Source organism: Ornithodoros turicata, chromosome 3 (genome assembly GCF_037126465.1).
Source record: "Ornithodoros turicata isolate Travis chromosome 3, ASM3712646v1, whole genome shotgun sequence".
NCBI lineage: Eukaryota > Metazoa > Arthropoda > Arachnida > Ixodida > Argasidae > Ornithodoros > Ornithodoros turicata.
Genome location: NC_088203.1, coordinates 4,113,453 through 4,139,612, shown reverse-complemented (window position 1 = coordinate 4,139,612; position 26,160 = coordinate 4,113,453). Strand labels below are relative to the sequence as shown.

At 44.9% G+C, this 26,160-nt stretch overlaps 1 protein-coding gene across 3 annotated transcripts in view; it reads right to left on the bottom strand.

Annotated features, from left to right (window-relative positions):
• LOC135387849 (uncharacterized) overlaps positions 1-26,160 on the bottom strand; it is a 383,829-nt gene that overhangs the window by 44,631 nt on the left and 313,038 nt on the right. For all 3 annotated transcript variants that reach the window (XM_064617011.1, XM_064617010.1, XM_064617012.1), the window contains one exon: positions 3,448-3,515. In XM_064617011.1, the coding sequence (XP_064473081.1) occupies positions 3,448-3,515 (68 nt within the window). The remainder of the gene's footprint in view (positions 1-3,447; positions 3,516-26,160) is intronic.

Sequence of the window (26,160 nt, the reverse complement as noted above, 5' to 3'; positions counted from 1 at the left end):
GACAAAAAAGAGAAGAAAAGAAAAGGAAAAGACAAAGAAGAAAATAAAAGAAAAACACAAATCTAGAACTGAAGAGTCACACAGTTACATCAGGGTAATGAGTAATGCCAATACATTAGATTTCGTGGAGCCTTTGACCACCAACTCCCCCTTCTAACCCTATACAATAAATATCATCTCACACTCCTCATATATAAATATGCATAATGCTCTCATTTCTCGACGCAATCATTTATTCGGCAGCGATTTTTTTAAGAAACCCTAATTAGCATCACCAGTCATGTGTAATGAAGTAAGAATGTAATCACGTGTCCCTACAATATGTATACCTCAAACTAGAGCCCTGCAGGATCGGGCTCTTATTGACTGTGTGCTCCGAACCGGGCCGACAAAATACGCCTGCACCGCAAACATGTGTATGAGACAAACATGCTTCCCAGAGAGAGAACTGATGTTCTGAGGCTGGAACAACATAGAAAGGACAAATACATACAAAGCGGCTTTGTATGTATTTGTCCTTTCTATGTTGTTCCAGCCTCATGTTCAACAGTTGCCGCTTGCGTCGACCGCGCCGTATGATTGTGTGTATGAGTGAGAAAAATGTAAGAGTGAAAGGGTGATGAGTGAGAGAGAGTGGTTGATGTGTCCCTTCAGATGACGCGCCCTTGGAAGTCGCTGGGGAGGTGTGTTAGCTTAGCTCGATTGGTAGAGCACCTAGCTGGTTCGGTAATCCAGAAGATGTGGGTTCGAGTCATACAGCCTGGCTAACCTTTTCAATGACTTCCATCTTTCAGGTTTCCCAGAGTTTGGCTCGGTCGGGTCACGCAGCCCATTCCACACAATGCAGGACTATTAGCTCATATCATCACGTGCTTGCGTCATTCGAGTGCATATATTCACAAAAAAAAAAAAGAAAAGAAAAAAAAGAGAGAAGGAAAGCAAAGCACTCTGCATTATGCGTATGATTCGACTCTCTAGAACCTTCTCAAAGCCAGCTCACATTGCTCCTGACTCCTCCCATCTTTCATAATCACGTTCGCAAAGCTTGGTGAGAGGGGTAAGGATTGGGAGAAGGAGATTGTCGACATCATCCTCTATACCTCCACAAAAACTCACGGTGTACCGATAACGCGCTTGCCCACGTGTGTTCTGGATTTAATTTGGTCTCGGGCTGTTGCGGAGTTGCTTGTATGTTTCTGGCATTGCCTTCTTTCCTTATAAATTTGTTTGATAAGCGCTAGAAACACGTAAGTCACGGCTGGAAATGCTATAGGCCGGGTTTTATAGACATCTCCCTGTTTGTAAACGAATGACGTCATAGTGTTCGTCAGCGCCACCAATTTGGTAGAGTTGAACTACGCTCGAGGCTAAGGGGGGGGGGGCGAACAAGGTCGCGCCCGAAAGCCACGGTCCTGAGGGGATTACGATGGTCCATGAAAGGGACGCGACCTTCGGTACTACTTTTCTTTCAATCGGAGACAGCGAACAAGTGCCCATTCGTGGAACCCAGCCCTCCCCTTCCGATTTGTTTCGGTTTCAGATTGTCTACCGTTTCTGTTTCCGTTTCTGTTTACTGTTTCTATTGTCTAGTAACTGTTCTAGTGGCCTCATCTGCCTCCGTGATGCTTATCAATGGAAAGTCCCCTTTTGCCGTACAAACTACGGCAAGCAAACACTCCGTTTCAATCTGCCATCTGTTCTCGACACATACTTAAACGATCAGAACGCCACAACAAACATACTAAACAAAAGCTATCTTCGAACCTTCTTCGTCAATCATTAGTGCACTGATACGGTTAATTCTCTTCTTTATTATTTCACATTTAGTGTCAGCCACTAAAGGTTTTTGAGTACCTGCAAGTAGCACCATTCTATTGTGGTTTAGTATTGTACAAGGACGTTTGTGGGTTTTTAATTATTTCAAGTGTTGGTAGTTTATTGAACAACGTCTGTATAAACACATGCTGCTGGTGCTGAAATTAGGGCGTCGGGGCCCTGTCAAGTTGCTTAAGCAACTTTTTGCCCTGCCGCCTTCCATGTACATAATAGCTCATGGTAAATAAATTTCAATTCAATTCAATACCAACGTCATGATGACGTTTTTCGGGTAGAGGTGCATTCGCTAAGTTACCGGGCCGGGCCGCATAAAAACAGGAATGCTGGGCCGGGCCCGGAAAAGTCGGCCCGTGCGTCGGCCCTACCTCAAACACCACGGAGGGCTGCTTGGAAAATGTAATACCAAACTGATGCCATTACTTGATGAAAGTAATGAGTTATGAATATGAAAACATAACCAGCAATGCAATGCTTTAATGTAATGAGATTACATTAATCTCACTCTGACGTTCTTTGCTTTACTTTCCAAAACTGTAATGAGTGAACTGGAATGTATTAAAACACAAAAAACTCCGGACTTCTGATTTGAACCTAGTACCTCTCACACTCTAAAAAATGAACTTCACTGCATAGCACGCTGCTAGCCAACCATCATCTCGAATGATATCGTACGGGGAGGGTACGCCTTTTTTGTGACACTTATGCTGTTCATAATTGTCACAAAAAAGGCGTACGCCTCCAGTTTTCAACAAATCAGGACAGATAACGGTATCATTCGAGATGATGGTTGGCTAGCAGCATGCTATTCGGTGAAGTTCATTTTTAAGAGTGCAGCTTTCACCATGACCTTGAAAAGCCACCACCAACGAGTGCTTTTTTTTATGCATTTATTTGTAATACCGATTTAGCTTGTGTTCTTGCCATGTGGTGTGACCACGTTTTTTTTTAGGCCACATACCGCTATCCAGAGTACTCTTTTCCGTAACTATCCCTAGCGATGACATTGTGTGTGTGGGGGGGGGGGGGGGGCATAAATGCTTATTAAGAAAAAAAGAACAGAAAGGTTAGCCAGGCAAAGAGACGGCTCGCTATTCCGAAAATAAAATAAAATAAAGGGTTGACAATGGGATTCAAAAACCATCGCATGCCGTATAACTTGCAGCAAAGAACCGTAGATGCAGCTCCGAGACTATAAGGCAAGAGGGCGCAAAAATGCCCCGAATGATGCCGGAAAGCGCAGCGCCCTTCTGCTCGAGCTTAATTCCGATTGATTGCTCCTCGCTGGAGGCTTAAGTAGCGGAGGCTTAAGCACTCGCGTCGTCCTCCGTCGGCACCCCTGGTCTTATCTACCTCGGAAAACGTTCGTGACGCTGTGTGCATCCCATGAATCGTTGTTATCATCTTATATTTATATTCTTGACGCGCGGAGAACGCGTTATGTGTGTATAAGCGCAGGTGATGTAAACAGCGATAAAGCTACCGCGAAAAGGCAGGGAAGGTGACGACAGCGAAGGGAGATTAGATTACAGGAGTACGATTATCTTTGAAGAGCGCGTTCGTAGCAAGAAATTGATGAGACAAGGGGAAGAAGTATATGTATATGGTACGTACCTCGGTTTGTAAGTTAGGAGACGGTAAGCTCAGGTACGCTGCTTTCCCATCGCGGCAGGTACCCAGTCCTGCAACAGAGACAAGAAGGAAAAACACATTATTACGTGATCGTTGAACATATTTTCCAGAGTTAGGAACATGAGGTTAATTTTTTCATGGAGTCTTAGCGTACACTCTTAAAAATGAACTTCACCACATAGCACGCTACTAGCCAACCATCACACCGAATGACAACGTTCTCGCCCCTGATTTGTTGAAAACGGGAGGAGGAGCCTATTTTGTGCTGTGCATAATGGGCACAAAATAGGCTCCTCCTCCCGTTTTCAACAAATCAGGGGCGAGAACGTTGTCATTCGGGATGGTGGTTGGCTAGGAGCGTGCTATGTGGTGAAGTTCATTTTTGGGAGGTACCCGGGTTCGAATCCCGGTGCCGGCTGTGCTGTCTGGGGTTTTTCCTTGGTTTTCCTCGGACGCTTTCAGACATATGTCGGCACAGTTCCCTTAGAAGTCGGCCCAGGACGCACATTCCCCCAGGGCGTGAGTCGTGACGTTGCCCACATACGTGAGGCCGACAACGGCAAGCCCTATCACCACCACCACCACCATCATTTTTAAGAGTGTACAATCAGCCAAAATGGTGAATAGAATGCAGTAATAAAACAATCAATAGACATAGTTGTGTTAACCAGGGATGCGGAATGGGGCCGCCAATTCCATTCCAATTCCATTCCGAGGAATGGAGATTTGTGATAATTCCATTCCGTTCAATTCCTCGGACTGAAAAGGTATATGGCCAATTCCCACTCCTGGAATGGGCTTGGTAACCCCATTCCATTCCGTTAATTCCATCAATAAAAGAAAAGGAATCGGTAACCGTACAGGCTATCCCAGCAGCCGCCAGGGCGCCCAGAACAATTCCATTCCAATTCCATTCCTGCGACAAACTGCCTACTTCCATTCCCATTCCATTCCTATAGGACAGTTTCCGCCTTTCCATTCCAATTCCTTGTGCTGTTCATAATTGTCACAAAAAAAGGCGCACGCCTCCCGTTTTCAACAAATCAGGGCAGATAACGATATCATTCGAGATGATGTTTTGCTACGAGTGTGCTATGCGGTGAAGTTCATTTCTAAGAGTGCAGCTATAACACTACATGTACGCTTTCGATATTACTATATTATTTACGCATTTATTATCGCATTAACTAAATCAAGACACGCATTATCACTAATATGATTACTTCACTCAGCTACAAAACTGCCAAGCGCGCGCACACACACACACAAAAAAAAAAGAAAAAAAAAGAAGCAGCAAACAGCTCGACGCGCAAATATTCCCATTTTCCTCTTCGTGTCTGCTGTCATCATCACCATCGACATCACCACCGCCACATCTAAAATAACAGAGGACGTTGTTTCTCTGATTGAGCCTAAACAAACCTTACTAGTTGCACGACTAAAAGAGAGTCGGTGTTATGGCTACCACACGTATATAGATGCATGTGAGAAATGGAACACCCAGAGCGCGCATTGCCGTTTAGCTCCCTTACGCGGCAATCATGCCCGTATCAGGCGTTCCTTAGGGGTCAGGCCATCACAGTCAGGAAGCAGATATATAGGAGCAGAGGACGTTAATGGGTCGGGGACCATGTTTGGCCGGTCGTTAGCGGCGTGGCTTTTCTTGGCCCAAGTTGAGGTTACTCTTGTCTTCGTGCTCTCTTTCTCTCTTACACACACACATTGATAAACATGCGCGTTGTCCTTTTTCAGACGCAGAGGAAGTCGGAAAAAAAGACAGCGCGGTTAGTTTCCGTTTCCATATATGCTGATGTACCTTAGAAAAAGCAGGTTGGGGTGGTGTTAAAGGAGCACTGAGGCGGCTCCCAAACTTCGTTTTTCGCTGTGGCGTCTTCTGCTACACTCTTCAAAATGAACTTCACCGCAGAGCACGCTCCTAGCCAACCATAATCTCGAATGATATCGTTATCTGCCCTGATTTGTTGAAAACGGGAGGCGTACGCCTTTTTTGTGACACTTATGCTGTTCATAATTGTCACAAAAAAGGCGTACGCCTACCGTTTTCAACAAATCAGGGCTGATAACGATATCATTCGAGATTATGGTTGGCTAGGAGCGTGCTATGCGGTGAAGTTCATTTTTAAGAGTGTACGGATGAAACGAGCTTATGTGAAAGAAGGACGGGTGCAGGAGACCACACCTGCACTCTTAAAAATGAACTTCACCGCATAGCACGCTCCTAGCCAACCATTATCTCGAATGATATCGTTATCTACCCTGATTTGTTGAAAACAGGGGGCGTACGCCTTTTCTGTGACAATTATGAACAGCATAAGTGTCACAGAAATGGCGTACGCCCCCCGTTTTCAACAAATCAGGGCAGATAACGATATCATTCGAGATAATGGTTGGCTAGGAGCGTGCTATGCGGTGAAGTTCATTTTTAAGAGTGTGGGTAAATTACTTCTAAAATGTAATTAAATTACATTACTCATTACTTCAACTGATATATAATGAAATTACGTTATAATTACTACGAAAAAGTAACGGCACTACAAAGTCATTGCTGCGAGTATAATCGTAACGATATTGAGGATGTGGAAAAATCATTGTCAGACAACACTACGTTGTGAAAACGAGACACATTTTATTCTGTGACGATTGAGTGCGTCACCGTTCATATAGCGGGCGTTGGAATTCTTTTAACTCGCCAGTCGGCAGCTCTCTTTCTGCCCAGTGCCGACACAGAACACACAGTCGATTCTTTCGAGTCATTTCACGAGCTGTTGTAAGAGTCTCGAGTACATAATTCGTGTGCATGCGTAAAAATACTTTGAAGCAAACCGTCAACAGTGATATATCGAGTAATATAAAATCTTGTGCCAATCATAGGGGTCTGGGGTCGCTACGTCCAACGAGACGTTACATCCAACGCGCCGTTACATCCATCGGTGGACGTAACGGCGCATTGGATGCAACGGCTCGTTGGCTATAACGGCACGGTATGGATGTAACCGCACGGTGGACTTGGTGATCTTTTGGATGTAAATGCTCGATGGATAAGCGGCTTCAGGATATGTCGTGTCGTGTCCTAACAGCTCGTTGTGTATGCTTTTCCGTTGCGCTAACTGTTTCTTACTCTGTGTGGCTGGAAAATTGCTACGTTGGCTGAGTTATACAGCCTTATGCCGTTCAAATTGACCAGGGGCACATATTTACGTAGACTGTTGCATTCAGGAGACCATTCTCAAAGTTCAGTGACAATTTGCAGTCCAGGGGGCCTAATCGTTTCATCGTCGTTACGGTCGTTACAAGCTAACGAATGGCGTGAAATTCAAAAAGGTGGGCACGTGACACATTGCGCGTGATGTGTACCATGGTCTTCACGTATCGCGCGAAGAGCGCCGTGCACGTGTTTTATCACGTGCCCACCTTTTTAAATTTCCCGCCCGCCTCTTCGAATTTCCCGTCACTCGTTAGCTTGTAACGACCGTAACGACGATGAAGCGATTAAGCCCCCTGGGGAGTAAATGTCGGGATAGGGGACTAAAATGGTGAGTAATTGGGCAGACTAAAGGAGTAGAAGCTGCGACTACTCCCCGTTTTACTCCTTTTTTTTTTCTTAGAGTGTAGAAGCACTGTCGTTCTGCCGGCTCGGGTAGAAAATTCTACCTTTTTTTTTCTTAGAGTAACAACAACCCTGGTTAAACAACCACCCTCGTCTTGACGCCACTTCTTTCGTCGGTATAACGTCAAGGCACGTCTCTACCACCCGCCACCGCAGCCGTATACCTGCCGCTGACTACGGACCTCTTTTCCTATACACGTACCTTGTGCGACATTCCTTCCGCGCCGCCAATGTCACAACAAACGGTCGTCCATAATAACGCGGCAGATAAACAGCGGAGAAATTGTTTGTCCAAACGATGTCCGGGAACGGCGTCTTTCTCTGATTCACGGTCGGGTCTCCCGTTACTCGAGAAACGCGGATCCGCCGACGCACATGCGATAAATTTGTCGCAGCCCAAGCAGCACAATGTACCGAAAGTCGAGTGCAATAGGGGTGGACGGGTAGGTGGGAGGCCTTGAACAGACTCGTGAAACTGAAGAACATTGATGAGACACATACCGTCCACCCCTATTGAACTCGAGTTTCAGTACATTGTGCTGCTTGGGAGCGCCCATGGTATCCTATATGGTGCTCGCCCGGATGTTAATGCTGTGAGTATAGGGCGGGTAATTCGTGACAACATTCTAACGAAAAGGAAGCAATGGAAGCTTTTAGTTCCGCCAGATTGCAATCGCTGTCCATTTTAGACCCGAAATTTACTCTCCCACGCTCTTAAAAATGAACTTCACCGCATAGCACGCTCCTAGCCAACCGTCATCTCAACTGATATCGTTATCTGCCCTGATTTGTTGAAAGCGGGAGGCGTACGCCTTTCTGTGACAATTATGAACAGCATAAGTGTCACAGAAAAGGCGTACGCCTCCCGTTTTCAACAAATCAGGGCAGATAACGGTATCATTCGAGATTATGGTTGGCTAGGAGCGTGCTATGCGGTGAAGTTCATTTTTAAGAGTGCAGCACCGCAAATATACACTCTTAGAAATGAACTTCACCACATAGCACGCTCGTAGCCAACCATCATCCCGAATGACAACGTTCTCGCCCCTGATTTGATGAAAACGGGAGGAGGAGCCTATTTTGTGCCCATTATGCACGGCACAAAATAGGCTCCTCCTCCCGTTTTCATCAAATCAGGGGCGAGAACGTTGTCATTCGGGATGATGGTTGGCTAGGAGCGTGCTATGTGGTGAAGTTCATTTTTAAGAGTGTAGTCTCCCTAAGGAAGAAAGAAGGGGAGTAACTGAAAAGGCTAGCCAGCTGCAGGACCCGAACCCACATTTCTTCCTTCGTTCATTGTTTGCTTGTCCTGAACAGAATCGAAACTGAAACGAAAAAAAAAAAGAAAAAAAAAAAATTGATACGGTTACCGGTTCGGGAATCGGTTCGGAGGTGAAATAATTGTACTACCGACCGACCTTTTGTTTGTTTGTTTTTGTATGATGGTAAAAGTTTGTGACTGTAGCGCCAGTTTCTTTTTCTTTTTCTTGTTTGTTTTTTTCTGAGCAAAAGAGGACCCTGACCGGGTTCTGCCAAAAGGCTTCCAGCACTTCGCTTTTCGTTTTCAGCAGACGATCACGACAGTACAATACCGTAAAATATCTGGTAAATAATAAATGTGTTTGTTACTTGTCTCGTGTTTCCACCTGTGCTTTCATGAAAGGTGTTTCACCTGAAACGGTTATCCCACACCGTTCTCTTACAACCGTGTATATACGGTGAGCTTTCAAGCTCGTTTTTCATGTAGCAAAATTACTGCCCGTGAAACGGTTAAACCAGAGCCGAAGAAAGTAAAGGTTCCAATACCTGTAAATGTCGCGACGGCTGGCCGCTTTTTTTTTTGTGTGTGTGTGTTTTTTAGGAGTTACCTCCTAAAAGGTTTAACTGTTCCACACTTCTTATTTTAAGAGTGTACGGCCGGCCCTCTGTGTCATAGGCTGCCTTGTAATTTCTTCCTGTCGAGCCCTTCCCAAGCAGCCATGGCGTCAACATCGCGTCTTCCCGAGGGGGGGGGGGGGGAGGAGGAGGAGGAGTGTCGTTGAGAGGAACCCGAGAGGTCTGCCTGCCTGATTAGGCGGCATGTTTCTCGGGAAGGGAAAGGTGGTGGAGAGGAGGAGAGGAAAGGGTGAAGTAGAAGACCGAGCGGAATCCGTTCGGGGGGAGGATAGCTGCGTCCATGGGCCGACTTCAGGGGAACTGCGCCGGCATACGCCTATTACACATCTGAGGGAAACCCCGGAAAAACCCCAGACGGCACAGCCGGCCCGCGGATTCGAACCGCAGACCTCCCAGTCTCCAAGCGCACGCGTTACCGCTGCGCCACCGGAGCTGGTGTTGTTTATTGCTTCCCTGTGTTGTTTATTGCTGCATTCAACAATATGTCACGATCCCAACTACCCCAACTTCTTATACGCTTGTACACATTAAGCTCTTCCCCCTTCTGAACGGTCGGACACGTATTTTATTGTGGCTGGGAAAAATTCCCAACACCACCAGCTTTTCCGGGAACCAGCTTTGAAAAAAGGCACGCAGCCTATATGAATCGAAGCATATAGCACAGCGCACGCGAGGTAAGGGAGGGGGGGGGGATATGTTTATTAAAAAAAAAAAAAAAGAAAGGTCAGCCAGACGGAGGTCGGCTTGCTATTCCAAAAAAAGGAAAATGGGGAAGGAAGGAAACGGAAAAGAAGAAAAGGGGAAGAGAAAAGGAGAAAATGGGAAGAAAATGAGAGAAGGGGAAAGAAAAAGGAGAAAAGGGAAAGAAAAAGGAGAAAAGGGGGAAGAAAAAAGAGAAAAGGGGGAAGAAAAGGGAGAAAAGGGAAAGAAAAGGGAGAAAAGGGAAAGAAAAAGGAGAAAAGGGGGAAGAAAAAGGAGAAAAGGGAAAGAAAAATGAGAGAAGGGGAAAGAAAAAGGAGGAAAGAGGAAAGAACGAAAAGGTGCGGTAAGGATTCTGTTTACCCTCCCGGAATATGCGTCTCGCAGGCACAGTTACGACATTGTTAAGACAAGCAGGAGTACCGATTCTGCTGTATGCTTTTGCAAGAGCTCGAGGAACTTTGCACACAGGGCCTCACCATGCTCCGTTCCTCGCTCGACAGAACGACTCGAACTGTGGACCAAGCACGTTGTGAATACAACGCGGGAATCGTAGGTAAATGTAAGGATGCTGCTGCTTTGCGCACGTTCGTAAATAAAGATCGGCTGGAGTCCTTGACTGAGAAACCGCAGATTTGTTGCGAGCCTCGCGTCCAAGGGGAGAAGGAACTTGCTCCGAAGTACTATCATTGTGGCGAAAGGCATACGAAGCTTTGAAATGTTCCGTCCTAATGTTGCTTGCCTGCTTATTGCAGGTAATGATGAGAACACCCAATATTACAGTGAACAATATTACGGCGTTATTCGTATCGGCATTCACTGCGTGCCGCCCGCCAAGAAACGGCATTCTGTTACTCGGCCGCTTCAAAAATCGACACTGCGCCGGAGACACATTTCTATTCAACCCAATGCTACGCAGTAATCTAGTTGAGGAATAGTGATTTTTAGACCGCCTTTGTGAATGAACCGCGCATGGGACTTGAGTGTAAGCCTAAAAGGTTTTCCAAAACAACGTCATCCTTTTTATTTGTTTACGATGTCCCATACAGCGTACGCGTTTATGCATACACCTCGTTTTCGCTTGAGAACAAAAATGCGGGTCTCACGACCATATCGGTGAGGAGAAACGAAAACATGTTGACAGCTCGCAGTGCCTTTTTTCTTGAGGTGCAACGCGACCTGATTTGTGTGTACATATCCGAGCGTTCAGAATTAATGCGGGCGTCCACTCTTGGTAATCCCCGGTGGAAATACGCTTTATGTAAATAATACGGCGAAGCCCTTTATAAGCCCATCCGCTTTGAGGTTTTCCCAAGAGGCACGCGATGTGCTTTGAAGTTTGCATCCAAGGAAGGTCAACGTGACGTTGGTTTATGTAATGTTAAGGATTTGTTTGTTCTAATATTATTATTGCATCAGCAGATACTTCCACGAAAACAATCGTTGGTGAAGTTTCTATGCATTGGCACTAGGCAGCAACATCGATTCGGAAGAGCTGGGAATGACAATGGGTTGTTTTGCTTCGCGAGAGTAACAGTGATCATGAGCTGTGTACAGTGGTCGATTTAGTGATTACGTTTGACCACCAGGGGCGCCCAACCTTAATGTGCGGCTATGTGCGCGCTGCGGGGGCGATAGGACAGGACTGCGGAGAATTTCGACGTCCCAGGATTCTTTAAGCTGCACTGAAAAATCATGCAGCGGCCACATTACTGCGCGTGAACGACCTCTGTAGCAAACAAATACTGTAATAATAATAATAATATAATAATTGCACTATGTTACCAAACTGATTCATTATTCATCTATCTTATTAATCTCGTTACCGAACTGAATCTATCTATATTAATTTAACTTTATTATATTACTTATTTAAAAGTGATTTATCTATAATACGCCTTATCTATCTATATTAACCACCATAAGTATTTAAAGAGAATGAAACATTTATTTTACTGAAAAGCAAGCTTTCCTCCGTCCGAAAGCTTCTCTTTCAGTAAAATAAATGTTTCAATCTCTTTAAATACTCATCTTACTCACTTGCGAGTGCTAGACTTCTCCCATTTTTTGCCTATTAGCAAGCTATTAGTTATATTTAACCACGTTATAAATAGCGAAACGAATATTATTATTATTATTATTTATTTTTGTTGAGGTGCCCAAAAAAGAACCTTTAGGGTAACAATTGAGCAATAAAATGTAGTAAAAGGTCGGATGGCCACGAAGTGATGTAAAGAGAGAGAGAGAGAGAGAGAGAAAAAAAAAGAAGGAAAACGCAGGGAGCAAGAACACGCAAAAGAAACTGTTTCTTTAATTATTATTAATTATTATTATTATATATTATTAGTAATTATTATAATAATTATTAATAATAATAATAACACGCAAAAATACAAACACTAGGAATGATGACGTTGCGGTTCTGATTTCTCGGGGTGAAAATTGTTGACAGACGATTATACCAGCGCTCTTAAATGTTCCGCTAATACCTGTGAACATTTAATGCGCGCGAATGAAAGGAAAAAACTGATAACAAGCGAGTATTATATGTACATCAAAGATATAGTATCAGCGACGCCCACGCTACTCTCTCACCGGAAGCACTTGTTAGCGGTATCTTTTCATTATCCGCTGGGCACGCGCGATCCATCATCTCATAATGGCGCGAAGCGTAAACACTAACTCTACGAGGGCGACAAAGCCGTTTACTGTGAAGTTTACTGTGCCGTTTACCGTGCACTTCAGCCCGTCCTTTACGACCAGTCCTCGCCTTCCTAGTATACCGGCGCGTGGCGTCAGCGCAGAGGAGCATTGCAACTCGTAAAAATGAAAAAGGGGAAAAAACTGGTAATCAATAAATTGCTCCCTAAAATAGCTCCGCGGGCCACGGGAGGGAGGGGGTTCGGCGAGCATCCTTTATAAGGATATATATATATATATATATATATATAGATGTACGGGACCGCGGACCTTCTGTTATATATGCGAACAAGGAATTGAAAACAGGAAGCAGATAAAGGACTCATTGTTACGGAGAAGTTGTTTCCGAACCGGAAAAAAGGGATTCTTCGCGGTGTTGTTCCGGATTGTTTCTCGTGGCTTTGTTTACTCGTTGACAGCTAGACTGTTACTGCAAATAGTGATAATTCAAATTACTTACGTATCAGAAGTATCGTATCTTGTTGTACGGTGAACCCGCGTTAATATGACCCCCGACAATATGACACTGGGGTAGCCGTCGTCGTTTTCCTTATCACATCACCATCACCATACAGAGCCCAAACAATGTAGTACAAAAACATCCATCAAAGTGTCGCAACTTCTTTAACTGACCAATGCACTAGATTATGAATACAGTGAACCCTCGTTAATATGACCCCCGATAATATGACATACTCACCTTATGGCCGTTTTTCGTGGGTACCCTTCCGCCGCCATGTAAAATCCATCTCGTTAGTATGACAATCCGCTTATCCGACTATGACTGAGATTTTTGTCCCAAGTAGTGTCAAACACGGGTATTATCTTCTCGTTATTATGACCACGTCACATGACCCGCGGAGTAGCCCCAGGGAGAGGCTACACACATACTTCAGGCAGAGGGTGACACGTGTTGAAGTATGGCGTCTATAGGTTTGGAATGAACGTTGGCATCGGAATTACTCATAACGCTTTTCGGACTGCCAAAGCACAGTAGTGCTTGAAACAAGCAGCGACCACGTGACCAGGTCACACTGTGCTGCTGCTGCTATTGTGCACCTATAAGAATGACCGGAACGAAGCGAATTGTACGTTTCTCGTTAGTATGACAATTCGCTTTATGACCAAAATCTGCGGGAACAGTGGTGGTCATATTAACGAGGGTTCACTGTGGGTAACGAACGCGTTATGCACCGGTATGTGCCGGTAAAAAACGACTGGGTTACACTATCAACTTGGTAGTATAGCTCCAAGGTAGGTTCTAAGGACTTGAGGTCGCGAGGTCGATCCCACCAGCGTCTGCGCCACCAGAGGTTTTTCTTTGGCTTTCCTCGCAGTCTCTCCAAGCAGATACCGACATCGGTCGCCCTGAAGTCTATACACAGGACGCACACTAACACCATCAGTCTTCTACGCTTTCCTACACTCTTAAAAATGAAATTCACCGCATAGCACGCTCCTAGCCAATCATAATCCCGAATGACAATGTTATCTGCCCTGATTTGTTGAAAACGGGAGGCGTACGCCTTTTTTGTGACACTTATGCTGTTCATAATTGTCACAAAAAAGGCGTACACCTACCGTTTTCAACAAATCAGGGCAGATAACGATATCATTCGAGATTATGGTTGGCTAGGAGTGTGCTATGCGGTGAAGTTCATTTTTAAGAGTGTAGTGTCCTCGCTCCACCATTCGCCACCTGCCCACCACTCACAGCTGCAGTTGCATCGTGGTGCTTACTCAAGAATAATAATAATGATGATAATGATAATAAAACGCCTGAAATGGAGCCCACTGGCACTAACTGGAAATAATTACCAATAATTTTCGCCGACAAAAGACGGAATTAAAACTCTCTTTCTCTCATTGACAGTACGCGAAAAACAAAACTCAATGGGGGCCGACACTCAAGAAAGATAACATTGAACTTTATTTTTGCTTTTAAATTAATGCAAAAAGGATATCGCCCACGCGTGTGTAATAACAATCGCAATCTGCCCGAAGCAAGAATTGGATGCAATAATCATTACCTCCGTTTGTGCCGTATCCCACGGGCTTTCGAGACGCAGGCACAGACGAACAATAAGTACACGAACTGCCGGTTAATCTGTCGCCTTCCATCGCTATTCACGTAGTTGTGTTGATGCTGTTGTTGTTTTTGTTAATCTGTCGCCCTTTAACTTTGAGGCGAAATAAGCACTATATACGTGTCTCACCCGCATAATGAAAAGTACATACATTATCGTTTAATGAGTCGGACACAAAATGCTTCACAATGAAGCGTTTAGGTTACGCACGCATTTGAGGATAATGAATTTATGCATTTCACTTTGAAAGCGAGAAGCCACACTCTGAAAACAGAGCTTCACGGCATAGCACGCTGCGCGCCAACCATTGCCACGAATAATAGTGTTATCGCTGGTGAGTGGAAGACCGGGGGGGGGGGGGGGGGCGTACGCCTTTTTGTGGTAATTTTCATATACACTCTTAAAAATGAACTTCACCGCATAGCACGCTCCTAGCCAACCATCATCTCGAATGATATCGTTATCTGCTCTGACTTGTTGAAAACGGGAGGCGTACGCCTTTTCTGTGACAATTATGAACAGCATAAGTGTCACAAAAAAGGCGTGCGCCTCCAGTTTTCAACAAATCGTGTCAGATAACGATACCATTCGAGATCATGGTTGGGTAGGAGGGTGCTATGTGGTGAAGTTATCCACACTGCCACAAAAAGGCGTTTTCGAATCAGAAGCGATAACCCTATCATTCGTGGCACTGGTTGGCGCACAGCGAGCTATGCGGTGAAGTCCTGTGTTTAGAGTGCACTGCCCGAAGCCGTGGGCGCCATGAAGCCGGATGGTGCTGCACATTCAAAGACAGTCCCCCCTTGAGTTTCGCGATTGTTTGCAACGGAGGACCTCGCCAATAACGTGAAACTGTACTTTTAACTGGATTATGCCACGATGGCCAGTTACCATCAGTTACCATAACGACCAGTTACTGCACAAGTCGACTTCCTCTCTATACACACGTCTAATAATTCAACCTTTTCTTGCAAGGTCTTTACTGTGATCTACCTCGTGCGAGCACTTTCGGAAGCAGTACACTCTTAAAAATGAACTTCACCGCATAGCACGCTCCTAGCCAACCATTATCTGTGAATGATATCGTTATCTGCCCTGATTTGTTGAAAACGGGGGGCGTACGCCTTTTCTGTGACAATTATGAACAGCATAAGTGTCACAGAAATGGCGTACGCCCCCCGTTTTCAACAAATCAGGGCAGATAACGATATCATTCCAGATAATGGTTGGCTAGGAGCGTGCTATGAGGTGAAGTTCATTCTTAAGAGTGTAGAGGCACCACGCCTTGAATCCATAATTACCAATTTTTTTTTAATCCGCGTTAGCGCAGAGAAGCAACTGCCGCCATGAGCGCCGTACAGACATGAATAGATGGAAGAGGACAGCAGGAAGGATTGGGGACAAGGGAGTTAGTGTACGTCTTGGGCCGACTTCAGGGGCAGCTGTGCCAATGCATTAGAATTGACCCTACCCCTGCTGACGTTTCCTTTCTTTTTCTTAATAAACATATTCCCCCCTCCCCTACCCCTGCAGGACGGTGGCACGAAAGTTCTACTGAACACTACTGTCTAGTAGTAAGTTCTACTGTCATAGTACCTTCCCGGGTACTATGACAGTGTGCGCGTACCTACCTGCACAGATGCGCTATATTCAATTACTCACTGCGAAAGCCCCTACCAGCCACCGTCATACACTTTGAAGCACTTTAACCACATCAAACTGTTTCTGCATTTTTGCTCGTGCTGAAGTATCTGCTTGTCTGCACAGGTACCAACTCGGCCCGAGCACTAACACGGGCGGCGCTGCAATCGGCGTGCCCGTGACGTCGTAAGTACACTCTTAAAAATGAACTTCACCACATAGCACGCTCCTAGCCAACCATCATCCCGAATGACAACGCTCTCGCCCCTGATTTGTTGAAAACGGGAGGAGGAGCCTATTTTGTGCCATTATGCACGGCACAAAATAGGCTCCTCCTCCCGTTTTCAACAAATCAGGGGCGAGAGCGTTGTCATTCGGGATGATGGTTGGCTAGGAGCGTGCTATGTGGTGAAGTTCATTTTTAAGAGTGTAGGATTAGGAAGGAGACGCGTCCGTGGGTTTGTCAGAAGGTGGTCAGTGACTATACGCTATAAGTACACTTTTTTAATCGGTAAGTTCATGACTGCGAGGCACTTTTTAGGACTCTCTATTCACTCTCTATATGCAGGCAGACGAAGTTGTATAGTACCCGTATTTCAGCCTGGGTAAGACGATCGACCGTACCACAATGTAAAAGCTACGCTACGAGCCTCGATTGAGCTTTCACGATTTTCCTAAGGAACCGCAGCTGCAAAAACAGTGGCTGATTGCGCTCAAGATGGACAAAAAGAACAGTCCAAATTCTCGACATTCTCTATAGTTTGAAGCAAACACTTTCAGGAGACTATAGAAATTTATCTCTGGCGCCGGGTCCCAGATGTTTGGAACAGCAGTAGTACGTGTGTTTTTTGTTTGTTTGGATGTTCTGATAAGTATCGAAGAATGTGACTTCTTTTAATGTCAATATTTACAGAGTATATATGGAAGAGATGGGTGTGCTCAAAAAGAGAGCTGTCCCCTCCAAGAATCGACCCGTGCGCCTTTCAGATCGTCGTATGCCTCTCCATATTTTTCTTTCTTTTCCAATCCAATCCAATCCAATCGTCGTATGCCGCATATTGACTGTGATGGTGGTTGACAGGGGATTCTTAATAGACGACTTGTGTTCAGAGTACAGCTTAGAAATTGTTCGCTGACTATTTTTAAGGAACGAGAAACGATTATGCCGTCGAGACGCACAGAAAAATTTGACGATATATAGCATCAGCTCCAGTGCACGTTGAACGTGCCATGCAGGGCATGAATTCAGCTCTTCAAAACTCTGCGTGAAAATTTCGGCACAGAGATGCTTGGTCAAATAGATGATGTCGTACAAATAGTTTTTGGACTAGTCAACCCTTCTCGTCCTATTTTTTGTGAGAACAAGTTTCTTATATAGTCCCAGCAGCAGTAAAGAGAGGCCACTGTGAACTGTATGTAATCAAAGATTCTTGTAAGTATAGGCATGCATGAATAAACTTGATGTGTTTTTGCTAGTCATGCTGTGTAGAGAATAAAATTGCGTTTCATACTTATGTATTTTCCATCAGTTGTCCTTCCTCTACCATGATATACACTCTAAACCTGGTACCTTCTAGTAAAGGGTAAAAATTTCAAAATTTTTACCCTCTATTTCAGAAGTTACCTTGTAACCTATGGGCAACACCCTTTATAAACGTTACACAGATCACCTATAAATGGAGGTTACTGTCTCCTAACCGCCACACCGACGTAAAAGTTACAGTTTCGCCAGGCATGGGCGTCTCAAAGACGCTCGCCTCTTCACAGACGCTACAGAACAAATGGTGCTCAAAATGAGCTCTCATCAGTGCAGAACGCATACTGTTATTCGAAACATATGGCTATAATATACGTAATTCATCTAAGGGCATCCAGTGGCGAAAAGTGAGTGATCACTACATGTACAGATTCACGTGCACAACCAAGGAAAGAAAGAAATAATTGCAACTGGAGCATATGTATTACTTAATTGGCAAACCTGGAACTACAGTTGAGGCAAGAGCACGAGGACGTCGCAATACCAACACTTCAGCTGTGGTGAACTACATTTCAAGGAGGTATAATCTTTGCAGTCCTCACGTTGTCGCAACTTCCTCTCCAGTACGCCGAAAACATTTCTATTCCTTTCTGATATGTCAGAATGACACATCAGCGACGCGGCTATGGTGAATCAGAAGCACATGAAGAAGTAAAACACAAGAATGACAAATGACTAAGCAAATAACGGACGTGAGACACACGTACACACTGTGTTGAACCGTTCAACCGTGTTAGAGAGACAGACTGTGCTGTGATTGGTGTTCCTAGACTGTCCAGCAAAAACGTAACCACGTAAACTTTGTAGTGAACATGCCGTAGAAATACCCTGATAAAGTTCCGTCACTTGACACTTGTGCTTTCTTCACAGTTCTGAACACGATCCGCGCACTCTTAAAAATGAACTTCACCTCATAGCACGCTCCTAGCCAACCACTATCTCGAATGATATCGTTATCTTCCCTGATTTGTTAAAAACGGGAGGCGTATGCCTTTTTTGTGACACTTATGCGGTTCCTAATTGTCACAAAAAAGGCGTACGCCTCCCGTTTTCAACGAACCAGGGCAGATAACGATATCATTTGAGATTATGGTTGGCTAGGAGCGTGCTATGCGGTGAAGTTCATTTTTAAGAGTGCAGTTCGTACAGACGCAGATACACAATAATGTAGCGCACAGTGATCCGACACTCTCGTACTGAATGATTGAATGTGCGGCTTGAACGAGAACACAGTGACTTTTGAGCAGTACCTTTTATACAGGTTACCCTGCAAACAAACAAGAAAAACAAACGAAGGAAATTCAAACGTGGAATTGGTTTAGAAGTTACAAGGTTCCTATAAAGGGTACATTTATAAGTTAACACGATTGGATTTCCGCTGAACACCGAAGCAACGTCTATTGCTCCTCCAGTGTCTCGTTACAAGTCATGTTTAACCTCTACATAGAGGTATCGGTCGTGTAACCTCTACTATATTTGGAAATCTACGCCTATATAAAGGTTGAGATCAAGAAGGTAGAATAATACACATAATACACAAATAATACCGATCCCACTCCTTATATAAGCGATGTTTTAACTGCTTATTTTGTTTGAAGAAGGGAAGACTCTGCCCGAAAGCTCACGTATTAGATACACTCTTAAAAATGAACTTCACCGCATAGCACGCTCCTAGCCAACCATTATCTCGAATGGTATCGTTATCTGTCCTGATTTGTTGAAAACGGGAGGCGTACGCCTTTTTTGTGACAATTATGAAGAGCATAAGTGTCACAAAAAAGGCGTACGCCTTCCGTTTTCAACAAATCCGGGCAGATAACAATATCATTCGAGATAATGGTTGGCTAGGAGCGTGCTATGCGGTGAAACTCAGTTTTAAGAGTGTAGTTACTCTGACTTCGTGCTTCATTCTTTCGATATTATTTTTCTATATAAAGGTTACACATTGCTAAAAGTTACGATAAAGGGTACCGAGTTAAGAGTGTACTCTCTGGTGGCATATACGTGATTTTCATGCTGTGACTGTCTCCAGAGAGGTGTCTGTTATTCAGCACAACACTGCGCATAAAATAGTTACTCAACACAGGATTTGTAAAATTACAGTTTATCCCCACATTGATGATCAGCCACATGAGCTTTACTGCTCATAGCGCTGATGGTGATACAGCAAGATATACTACTGCAAAGTTTTGTGGTGATGTTTTCATCTGTTCTATTTCAAATTGTATAGATTTGTGTATAGTCTCCCTTTCTTCTTTTCTGAATAACGCGTCCTGGAGCAGTCAGTCTCGTTTTTTTTTTTTTTTTTTTTTTTTTTTTACAAATAAAATCAAACAGTCAAACGCTACGGGAGAGGACACGCATGTGATTTTGCCAGTCCTACTTTGCGCGTTTTACTCTTTCGCCACCAGGTGCCGCCTCCGAAAGCGCTCGTCTAGAGCACTAGAAAAACAACTTTCAGAGTACCGCCAACCGCTTGGCTTGACTTGGCTTCGCCTCACGTAACCAGGCAACGACGCCATTTCCCTTCCACGCAAATTGGGCTCGCTCTGTGTTGTGCAAATTGTGTTGACGCTCTGCGACAAATGCAATTTTATGTAATCTCGCGTGAGATTACCTGTGCTAGACGATCCCAGACGGTACATAAACTATACCGTCTGTACAGATATACGGGCATAGCCAATTTCAAAGCGAAAAAGGACCTCCTAGGTAGGGAAAATATAATATCACTTATACAATAATTTCATTTAAAAACATAGGCATGTAGGCATAGACATGTAGTATTTTAATCAACAGGGCCAGTGATCTATGGGAGCATTACAAGAGCTAACCAAATGAATAAATAAATGGAAGGGATATGGGGGATCACGGTCACGTGGGTGGATTCGGCCAATAACCATCGCGGCGGCAAAGGGAAAAGGCTGGCGGTACTCTGAAACTTGTTTTTCTAGTGCTCTACGCTCGTCGGGAACAGCACCGTTTACACGAACTAGCAAAATTTCTTCGATATATTAAGACTACAAGCGGGAATCAGGAAAAATGACGTCACTGTTGTGCAGTCGTCTACATATCGTGCCATTTCCAGCTATTTAGAGTCCCATAGTCCCCGCGACATTCTATATTCTATACATGTATATAAAAGCAGCCGTCCCTCGTCACCAATGACACGGATCGGTGCGGGTGACGTCACACACAGTAGGAGGCTAAAAATGTCGACTGCGAGTGGGTTGATTGTTCTATATGTTTACCGATCAGTCATTAACCGTAGGAACCGACGCTATATCGAGCCTGCTGCTATACAGGGAACCAGCCCGTAAGGTAAATTCTAACCCGTTGCGACAACTTCGCAGATAGCATTTATTGATAGCCAGGGCAAGGCGGATGATATATGGGAAAACTTTATTAGCCCCTGATAGTTGTCTGCCGAATATTTTGGACGGCGACAAGCATGAGTGCAACGTCGAAGCAAAAATGACGCTTTTTCGGTCGCCTGATTTTCCCATAAATGATAGAGGACGGGATAGCTCTATTGAGAGATGAAGTTACGTAATTTCCCCGCATGATACAATAGTTAGCTTTAATGCATTGTACGCTATCGCCTTTGCGTACGTAAAGGATAGCGTTGGTGGTTCTGCACATGCGTAAAGCATAACGACGTAAACCTGTATGGTGCGTGTCAGGTAAAGAGCTGCTGTAGCTATCCTTATACTTGTCACATATACTTATACTTGTCACATATACGTGTCATATATCAACTAGAGAGAGAGAGAGAAAGAGAGAGAGAAACGTAGGTAAGGTAGTTGGAAGCGTGTCCACATACTGGTACCGAGGTCGAGGGTTCGAACCCAGCCGGAGGGCGTCGGCAACTTGGTGGCATGGCACACGTTGCTGTGACATCACGTCTGAAAAGTGTGTCCATCAGTATCATGTACTTTTCTAGGTAACTCATCCAGCTTTGACGTAACGGCAGGCGAAGGTAGGAGGTCACGTGCACAGGAGAACCAATAGAAATGGCGCCGAAGCTCTCTCCCCGCAAGGCGTCAGAGCATAACAGAGTTTGTTCTGGGGTTTATATCTCGCCAACTACAACACGCAGAAAAATAATACATTTTCCACGTGTTGTATAGAAAAAGTCTTTCTTTAAGGAAGTGCCACTTTGCGTTCGACAATGCACGTTTCCGTCGTTGCGGCATTTTTTTTCTTGTCGGATGCGACCACTGTGACTCGGCTAGGCTTTTTCTTGAACGGTCCAGTGATTTTCGCTATCATGCTCGAGCATCTTTTCCTCTTACGTAAGGGTAGGAACGGACTCGAATAAACATTACGAGGAAACGAGAAACAGTGAGCGAGAACAGACAATGCAATAATAAGGAAGACCGTCCAGAACAGTTATTAGCAGAGGTATGCAGTTGTACTTGTAGTCATTTTATTCAGACACAAAGAAAATAATGACGATTTTACGTCGTTTAAATTTTTAAAATTACGTTGCATTTTTTTTTTCTTTTACTTTGCTAGAGATACTATGATCATGGGTGATGTCACAGTGGTTGATGTGTGGATTAATTGAAGACTTCATAAAATCCCAGAGAACTTATAGCGCCGCTTTGAACTATGGGAACTTGCTTATAAGAAAGGAGGAGAAGGTCGTCTCCAAACTGTTTGGACTTCTCCTTTCTCGGCCCATAGTCCACGAGATGTCAAGGTCAGTGAAAACGAAACTTGAAGGACTGTTCTGCCTTCCTCATGAGAGTGCGTTCTGTGTGAAAGTTCAACCTTGCAACTTGATGATGATGATGATGATGATTGCAACTTGCTGTACAGTGTCAGTGTGACGTGTAGCGAACATATGAAACGTATGCGTCTATGTGTGTGTGTCACTGCTGGTTATACTGCACTCCGAGGAAAAAAAAAAAGAACGCAAGAAATTGAGGAGTACTGACTGAGAACGATCACAATCGCTGCCTAATCGCGATTGCACGCGATGTGGATCCTGTATCAGTGCGTTTTTGGGTATTAGAGTCACTAAACAAGCTACTCTTCAGAGTATCGACACTGAGTTCCAAGAGCGAGCACGCGCCATCTTGTTTCCGCGCCACGCCACCCACACGCACGCGCACTGCGCACTTTAGCGCACGATGCCATCTATCGTGCGCGGGTGAAGTGTTCCTTTCGTTTACAAGCAGTAGTTGACGGCCCTGAGCTCACCTTGACATGTTCTGGACGCTCTATTGGACAATACATGGATTATCGCGCAACAATCATACACGCTTCTCTATGTCACGCAACAATCATACACGCTATGTCACGTCGAGACTGGGAGGTACCTGGGTTCGAATCCCGGTTCCGGCTGTGCTGTCTGGGGTTTTTCCTGGGTTTTCCTCAGACGCTTTCAGACATATGTCGGCACAGTTCCCTTAGAAGTCGGCCCGGGACGCACATTCCCCCAGGGCGTGAGTCGTGACGTTGCCCACATACGTGAGGCCGACAACGGCAAGCCCTATCACCACCACCACCACCACCACCACCACCACTCTGTCCCACAGGGAGCATTATGTTAGCCGTCTTTGATCCTCAACTGGGGATGATACCGGTGTGGTGCGGAAACAAGATGGTGCTCCTGGCTGCTCTCCCTTGGACCTCAGTGTCGATACTCTGAAGCGAAGCTTATTTAGTGACTCTGTTTCCAGTGACACTCCGCGAACAGGCATGTAACATACAGCGCAGCCCAAAAGGGCGGGTGGGATGGAGCAAGACAAAGGGAAACACAACCCAAAAACTGTCTCAGTAATCAACGGGTCCCGCCCGAAGGAAGTCAACCACGTGCAACGACTTCTGAGATGTCTCCTCATGTCCCCCAAATGGTCTAAAATTACTTCTTTGTGTACACTCTTAGAAATGAACTTCACCACAAAGCACACTCCTAGCCAACCATCATCCCGAATGACAACGTTCTCGCCCCTGATTTGTTGAAAACAGGAGGCGGAGCCTATTCTGTGCCGTGCATAATGACAACAAAATAGGCTCCACCTCCCGTTTTCAACAAATCAGGGGCGAGAACGTTGTCATTCGGGATGGTGGTTGGCTAGGAGCGTGCTTTCTGGTGAAGTTCATTTTTAAGAGTGTATGCGTGTGTGTTTTCGTTCACCCCCCCCCCCCTCAAGAAAAAAAAAACAAACCCTGTATCCTCCCGCCAAAGTACAACGAGAAAAAAACATTCGCGCGAACGTGCGCAACGCCGGGCACATTTGAACACCAATTCTAAAGTGCCCTATATATCCGGCAATTTGAGTGGATATTCCAAATTTTTCGCCCGCGGCTTCAATATAGCGAATTGCATATATACGTAACGAGAGCTGCGCGGGTCTCTCCGACGTTCCATATGTACATTATTGATGGCCATAGCGAACGGCTGCCCTCCGACTAAGCCAATAAGAATCGTTTTAGCGCAGCGTGGATTCATATATCGACGTATATACGCGCACGACGGGTGACAAATGAGAATGGTGGATTGTGAAGTCAAATGTGAATTGCTGAACTGAACACATATTGCGACGAATTCCTGATATACGAGCAGAAGAGAAATTGAGGGCAGAATTATACATCCGGGAAAGTGATAAATATGTTTACTTCCCGGGCAGGTTTTCTCTCTTTTTTTTATATACAGGGTGTCCCAGAAAACGTGTCATCAAATTATAGTAATAATAAAAAAAAACTACGCCACCTAGAATCAAGCGACAACGGCATTTGTTCTTTTAGGTTTTTACCACCTCTTGATGTGAATGTCATCTAACTTAGTTTATTATGCTAAGTTATTATGTTAAGTTTTATTATGCTAATTATTACCAACTGAACTCGAAAATTATGCTAATTAGTTTATTATGCTAAGTTATTATGTTAAGTTTTATTATGCTAATTATTACCAACTGAACTCGAAAATTATGCTAATTAGTTTATTATGCTAAGTTATTATGTTAAGTTTTATTGTGCTAATTATTACCAACTGAACTGGAAAATTTGCCATGTAAAGGTCGCTTTTTTTACTCCACCAATATAAAGCGCGTGGGGAATTTACTCAAGTTCATGTTAAACGACAGGGACATTGGGGGGTTAGCCCATCGGAAAAAAATCGCCGAACATCATGCTTTCGGAGCCCCCCAGTACATAGTGCTCGACGGCTCTTTGAGCGCCTTCGTGCTGTCCGACGTAAGGAGGTTGCCAAACACAGCCCACAACCTGATAGTAGAAAAGGCCACAGTTCTTAAAATTGTGAGACTCGATGCTCTGCTCTCGCTGTGCTGTTTTGGCGGACACCAAGCATGTGCTCATCGACTGCCATCTATACACCTCCCAAAGAGCAGCTCTACAGTGTCGCCTGCAGTCGATCACGGCCGCACCACTCACATTGGCAACCATTCTCGGCCCTGGGTCTAACCAGACTGACCATCGTCAAGTTCTTGAGTATTTCAAGATTTTTCTGCGGGACACTGGTCTCCTGTCTACCCTATGATCTGCCTGCGTACCTGTGTGCTGTGTGTGTAGTATTTTTGTGTGCTGTGGTTTTGCCTACCGTTCTGATGTCATACTGACTCCACTGACTATCCCTATTTAGCATCGTTCATCACCTCATCATCAGGACACATCACATCCTGCCCCATTGTGCCTTGGGGTAGTGGGCCGCACCTCAAGTGGCGAATTTCCCCACTCATTGTCATTAACTTATTTGTTGTTGTTGTGAGAAGGAAGCAAGATTCCAGCAGAAGCGGGATGCGATAAGCCATCCCTGTCTTATCTCTTTCTTACTATCCCTGTGTGGGGTGAGTTTAGAAACCTCCTTTCGTCGGGTTGACAACGAAGACGCGTAAAAACTCGTCCAGCGCGCCCGAGCACACTGAAAAGCATGATGTTCGGCTATTTTCTTTTTTTTTTTCGATAGGATAGCTCCTCAATATCCGTGTCAATAGACCACTCCCCGTTTGTAAACAAATGACGTCATAGTGTTCGACAGCGCCACCAATTTGGTAGACTTGAACTACGCTAGAAGCGAACAAGGTCGCGCCCGAAGGCCACGGTCTTGAGGGATCCATAACTTAAAAACCCGAGACTAGGGGACTAGGAGACTAGCTGAACGACTAGGAGACTAGGAGACTAGGGGACTAGGAGACTAGCTGAACGACAAACACAAACAAGGTCCCCTGGTCTCGGGTTTTTGAAGTTATGGATCTATACCACCAGCTCGCTTGCTACCTCTCTATCCTCTCGTCTTGAGGGGATTACGATGATCCCTGAAAGAGACCCGACCTTCGGTCCTACTCTTCTTGCAATAGGAGGCAGCGAACAGGTGCCGATTTGTGGAACCCAGCCCTCCCCGTCTGGTTTGTTTCGGTTTCGGTATGTCTAACCAACGTCATGATGACGTTTCTCTGGTAGAGGTTTATTATCATGAGCCCGAGTAAATTCGGCACGCGCTTCACATTGGTGGGATAAAAAAACGCGACCTTTACTTGGCA